At 38.6% G+C, this 5,944-nt stretch overlaps 1 protein-coding gene across 1 annotated transcript; it reads left to right on the top strand.

Moving 5' to 3' along the window:
- Window positions 1–2,128: 2,128 nt before the first annotated feature.
- On the top strand, window positions 2,129–3,980 carry LOC114526085. The gene is made up of 3 exons (XM_028547587.1): window positions 2,129–2,942; window positions 3,044–3,871; window positions 3,967–3,980. The coding sequence occupies exons 1-3, from the start codon at window positions 2,129–2,131 to the stop codon at window positions 3,978–3,980; spliced, it is 1,656 nt and encodes a 551-aa protein (XP_028403388.1).
- The last annotated feature ends 1,964 nt before the right edge of the window (window positions 3,981–5,944 follow it).

Here is a 5,944-nt window from a genome sequence, read left to right as displayed (position 1 = left end):
TTTGAGAGATATTAAGTTGTTACAATTAAGAAATGGGTTTTCATTTGACAACTGGCCAGGTCTTTTCCCTCCATTCCAGATCACATGGAAAAAATAAGGAGAGTGTTTGCAAGTAAGTCATTTAGCGATAAAATACATCTTGCACTGGTGTGATTGGAAGAAAAAAAATGTTTAATAAATGCTTTGCACCGACAAACTCCTGTATGCGTGCGCTCAAAAATTATTTCGTTACTGATGTATATAAGCAAAAAGTCTTTTCTAGTCGTAATAAGAACAATTATTATATGGCACGCGGTTTCGTGACTTAAATGGCGTGCGCTAATTGGTTCTTTGCCGGTCTGGAACCCCCCAGTATTAGACCGTTGCCATAGTAACGGTCCAACTCTCATATTTTTGAACAAAAACAAACTTGCACTTTTACTTTTGACACGAAAAATATCGACGGAGAATGGACGAAGAAGAGCATTATTTGGTACATGTGAATATTATATTTATTCATCTTTGATTTTTGTTTTTATTACTAGCTGTATCATTCTTATTTAACGAGTAAAAAAAAAGTTTTAGAAGCCACTTCAGTGCTTGCTTGGCGACTGGCTTGCGAAAGAGCCGGCAAGAATGCTGCAGCGCATTGTATAAATAAATAAATAAACTAAATACTGTATGCCATATAATAAATCCCTTAATAACCGAATACGTTCGGTCCGTACTGGAAAAATATCAGACCTCGGTCTTTTATGCATGTACGGACCTTGCTATATCGCTCGGTCCGTACTGTCAAGACCTCGGTCTGATATTTTTTGTACGGACCTCAAATTCGGTTAATAAGTGGTTAGTATAGTATATACTGCATTTTCTTTTTTTCTAAGAAAACTGAATAATCCTGACGTTGATAATGCTGAATATGATTACGTATAGGCACTCTACAGTGTATTCTGCGCTCCGGGTCGTAGAATGTGCTCAAGATTGGGGGGGGTGTATACGTTTACGAGGCGCCATAGTTGGCGCCGAGATACTATTTTGAATTACCTCGAGAGAGATACTATTTTGAAGTTGTTTTGAGAACAATTGCGCTAGATGACAACATTTAGCGAACTAATTTGCGCTGTCTTTCTTGAACCTATGAAACACTAAAACTCATAACACTAAAACTATATTGTGATGAACTATATTCCTACGCCCTGCTACACTCTACACTTAACATTAGACTAAAGAGATGCCATTGTGTCTCTGCCTCTCTTTAGAAGTTATTCGCCCAACCGAAGTCATTGTCGGTGAATAATGAAGTCGATGCCCTTCATTTAAAGCCGGTTTTCCACTAGCGATATTTTTCGCGCGAAGCGACTTTATTCCTTTGTATTCGAGCAATTTATTCCAGATGGTTGCAGTTGAGAGCTCTGAAACAAAAGTAAAATGTCGATTCGTGCGAAAAATTTCGCTAGCGGAAAACTGGCTTAAGAGCTGATTCGAAACTGTTCTACCAACTATTCTACTGCTAGCATCCATAGCAGATTGGCGGTGAACGAAATTATGCGCGTAACCCTGAGCAGGCGTCTCATAATATTATTACTCAGTATGATATAAAGTTCCAAACGTTTCCTTAAAGGCGACAAAGTAAAACGTTGCCGATGTTGGTTCTATCACATGACTGGCAGGTTGGTATCACATGAGATAGCACTGCGCCTGCGCCCAATCACTGCACGGTTTGCGTTCAACGAGGAAAGACGCGCGATTTTGTTTTCCGTTACAATTCACACTGCGATTTACATAATTACTGTATGCTTATTATAGTGTACCGGTCCAACATGATTTTCAGAAGTACCTTAAATTCAAATTTGATGGGAAATTATATCAGTACACGTGCTTGCCTAATGGCCTCTCTAGTGCCCCTCGTCTATTCACAAAACTGATGAAACCAGTATATGCCACACTGCATGAACAAGGGCATACTAACCTTGGTTACATTGATGACTCTCTTCTGCTAGGAGACACAGTAACCGAATGCACTAACAATGTCAAGGCAACTAAAGGCCTTTTCGAACAAGTGGGGTTCACCCCACACCGGGAGAAATCCATATTAAACCCGACACAAATTATTGTGTTTTGGGGGTTTATATTAAACTCTATAACAATGACTGTTACACCAACCCCTGATAAAATTATGAAAACTGAACAGGGTTGCATGCTGCTTTTAAACAAACAGAACCCCACCATTCAAGAGTTGGCTGAGGTTATTGGGGTACTGGTAGCAAATTTTCCAGGTGTGGAGTTTGGGCCATCACACTATCGTAATTTGGAAAAAGATAAAGTGTTAGCCCTTTCTGCCTCTAAAGGTAGCTACCAGGGACATGTAAATCTATCTAAAAAGTCCCGTGAGGAATTACAATGGTGGTTAGATAACATAGCTACTTCCCAAAAGCATATAACACATGGGAAACCCTCAATTACCATCCAGACAGATGCTTCAAAAGCCGGATGGGGTGCAGCATGCTCTGAGAAAAATACAGGTGGCCGTTGGTCAGCTGCGGAACAAGAGCAACATATTAATGCCCTAGAACTCAGAGCTGCATTCTTTGGGCTTAAAGCATTTTGCCCTGGAATGGGTGATAATCATGTGAGACTAGAATTAGATAATACCACAGCAATAGCGTACATAAAAAATATGGGTGGTTCCAAATCAGAGGATTTGAATCAGCTTGCATGCGAATTATGGGATTGGTGTATCACTCGCAACATCTGGGTGTCTGCAGCCCATATACCTGGGGTTCATAACATTATAGCTGATAGAAGATCTAGACAGTTTAAAGATGAACATGAATGGCAGCTTAACAAGTTGTATTTTCAGCAGATACTAATTAACTATCCTAATATTAATGTTGACTTGTTTGCAAGCCGACTAAATCATCAACTTGAGAACTATGCCTCATGGGAGCCGGACCCCTATTGTACATACATTGATGCATTCACAGTTGATTGGCGACACATGAACTTTTTTTATGCTTTCCCACCTTTTAGTCTGATCCAACGCTGCATTCAAAAAATCCAGATGGACCAAGCGACAGGAATATTGGTGGCCCCACTTTGGCCGACTCAGGCATGGTTCACACCCCTGTTGCAATTATTGCACAGTCAACCATGGGTCCTCGACCAGCATCTAGACACGATGTTGAGCCATCCACAGTACAAAACACACCCAATCCCAAAGCTAAAGCTGATAGTATGCCCTGTATCAGGGAATCCCTGGCAAACTTCCAGCTATCAGAAGAAGTTACCCAAGTTATCATGTCATCATGGCGAAGTAACACAAAAAAGCAATACCACACTTACATTACCAAGTGGTTGGACTTTTGTCATCAAAGACAGGGTAATCCATATAAACCGGAACTAAGTCAGGCAATGAATTTCTTACAAACACTCTACAATGCTGGTCTCAGTTATTCAGCCATCAATACAGCAAGGTCAGCTTTGTCTACAATCATTAACATTCATGGATCAGAAACATTTGGTACGCATCCTCTTGTGTCCAGATACTTAAAGGGAGTCTTTCTGACCAGAAAGCCGGTGCCAAAATATAACACTGTATGGGATGTTGACAAAGTTCTTACATACCTCAAAACACTTACACCTAATAAGGAAATACCATTAAAGGAATTGACACTTAAATTGGTTATGTTGTTGTCATTGGTAACTGCACAGAGGGGTCAGTCTATTGTTATGCTTGATATAACAGGAATGACTCTCACCGAAAGTTCATGCACATTTCAACTCCTAGAACATACAAAGACAAGTCGACCTGGAAACTCTGGCCAATGTATAAGGTTTTCAAGATTCACCCCTGATGCAATCAGAATCTCAATCAAACTTCAACTTACAGGTAAGTCTCGTTTAATTTTCCAATTAACCGAGATTTCATAAATTATTGCAATGTCATACAGATCATTGAAAATCAGTTCTGATCTCATATTCTAGTGTTTATTTATTGATGGCAAGGTTTAAAATCAAACGACGGTAATACGCATGTTTATAGTTAGAATTGTGCATACACGGTAACTTCATCATATAATGACCTTTATACATAACTGAATAATAGCTATAAGGGCCTGTTTATATGATCCCGTCTAGCATGTGTATATGAAACTCGCCAAGGCGGGATGGCGTGTTTATATCGAGATAATTTTATAGTACAGGGTTGTTCGATGCCATGTTTTATGGTAGGAAACGAATATACGCATGTTCCGAAAGTATGTCTATCGCGACATCATCCCGGCCAAGCGGGATGGAGTGTTTATATATATGGAAAATGGCGCTTCTTGCCGCGATCCTGCCAAGGTGGGATGGAAGAGTTATCATATAAACACTCATTATAATTATATTGTTTGTATTACAAGCGGGATCTCGGAAACTGTCGTTTTCCGCGGCTAGGCGGGATCATATCAGCATTTTACTAAATGGTATAGCGTGTTTTTTAATAAAGGCGATGTGTGTATGTATAAACAGCCCCTAAGTAATAAAAATATTGTAATGAAAATAATGTTTTTGACACTTGACAGGGAATAACTACTGCAATAATTAAGTGGACGTGCGCGGTGCGCGGCTAAAAACAAGTCTTCAAATTTTGAAAGGAGTAATATCCGGTTTAATTTTATTTGTTAATTGCAAGGCTCTTGTGTAACATCTGGAGTGAACACTCTGTTAGAAAGCGCGTATTTTTCACGCTGGGTAATTCATTTCATTTAGGGCGTTGAAAGAGCAGGCGCTGCCATATCCAGAAAGTGGAAAGTGAATAAAAGAAAAACGACCATATATCGGTAAGGAATTTTAAATTATTAAATTATATCTCTCAATGTTCAAACATATATTCGCTAGAAACTTTTCTAAATTACATGGTATAGGCAATAATTTATATAGATAAATTGGCTATAATTATACGTAATAAAGTGCTGTATTTTTTGTGCGAAACTTTTCTTATCCCTCACACTGTGTATAGTCAATTATATTTAATGATTAGCTAATTTTTATTCCGCGTGGGCTTGCAATACTCGGCATCATTTATTCTAATTCCTTCGGAAATGCAATATATGTCCGACGCTTATAAATATAAATTACTTTGTGTCAATGCCCGTCATGCAAGGTTCAAAACACATCATCATGCAACCGTGTTTTGTCTAAACTAGGCATCAAGCAGGTCAGTAAACCATGTAAACCAGAATTGTGAACCATGCTGTGACCTTGCATGTGTGTGCCCTTCTATATAATTTTTATATACACGCTCATTGACACCAATAGTACACTGTAACCAAGCAGCTTTGCGCTTATTTGCATTGTGTCATTTTTCATTTTCACCAACTGCGAAAGCAATTGATTTCAATTGGAGGAATTAATGATAAAACTGACTTAAAATGTTTATAGCATGATAGTATACGATGGATTTTAAGGTTGGCTACGCCACTGTCTGTCCTTTAATTCTTTGGCACAGCAGAATTGCATGTATTGCGCCAGGCTCTGCCTTCTGAGATAAGCAACCGTGTCTTTTCATGGCGAATTTTTAACAAGAATGGTAGCTACTAATTTCGTTTGTTTCTGCTTGAATTCAGGAGACATGTACAAGTTCAACATTATATAAACAGTTCTTGTTATGCAAACAACACTTCAATTCTTTACTCTTAGGCTAGTCAAAGTCATTGAATAAGTCATAATTCATTTTAGTCAATGCAAATGATAGCTTGAATGTCTTTTTTCGTATTAAATTGATAATTAACCCTTAACTGCTGGCGAACACGTTGCAATATTCGACAAATGGTTGATGGCTGTGTCATCTGGGGTTACATATAGGAAAGAAGTGGGAGTTAGCTAATAGAAAATAGGCTGTTCCTAACAGTTTATAACCGACGCTGATGCGAAGGGGGAAGAAAAACTAAAATAAATTACAGTTGATAAGGTTTTCTCA

The sequence above is a fragment of the Dendronephthya gigantea genome, unplaced genomic scaffold (genome assembly GCF_004324835.1).
Source record: "Dendronephthya gigantea isolate DGI-Jeju-01 unplaced genomic scaffold, DenGig_1.0 000037F, whole genome shotgun sequence".
NCBI lineage: Eukaryota > Metazoa > Cnidaria > Anthozoa > Malacalcyonacea > Nephtheidae > Dendronephthya > Dendronephthya gigantea.
Note: the sequence above shows the minus strand (reverse complement) of the source record. Positions and strands in the feature narration are given on the sequence as shown.

What these genes read in the sequence shown, in the direction of transcription:
- LOC114526085 (XM_028547587.1), top strand. Translation starts at nt 2,129, where the DNA reads ATGACTGTTACACCAACCCCTGATAAAATTATGAAAACTGAACAGGGT. An exon ending in ATGGGAGCCGGACCCCTATT is followed by an intron (nt 2,943 to 3,043) that starts GTACATACATTG and finishes CAAAAAATCCAG; the next exon opens with ATGGACCAAGCGACAGGAAT.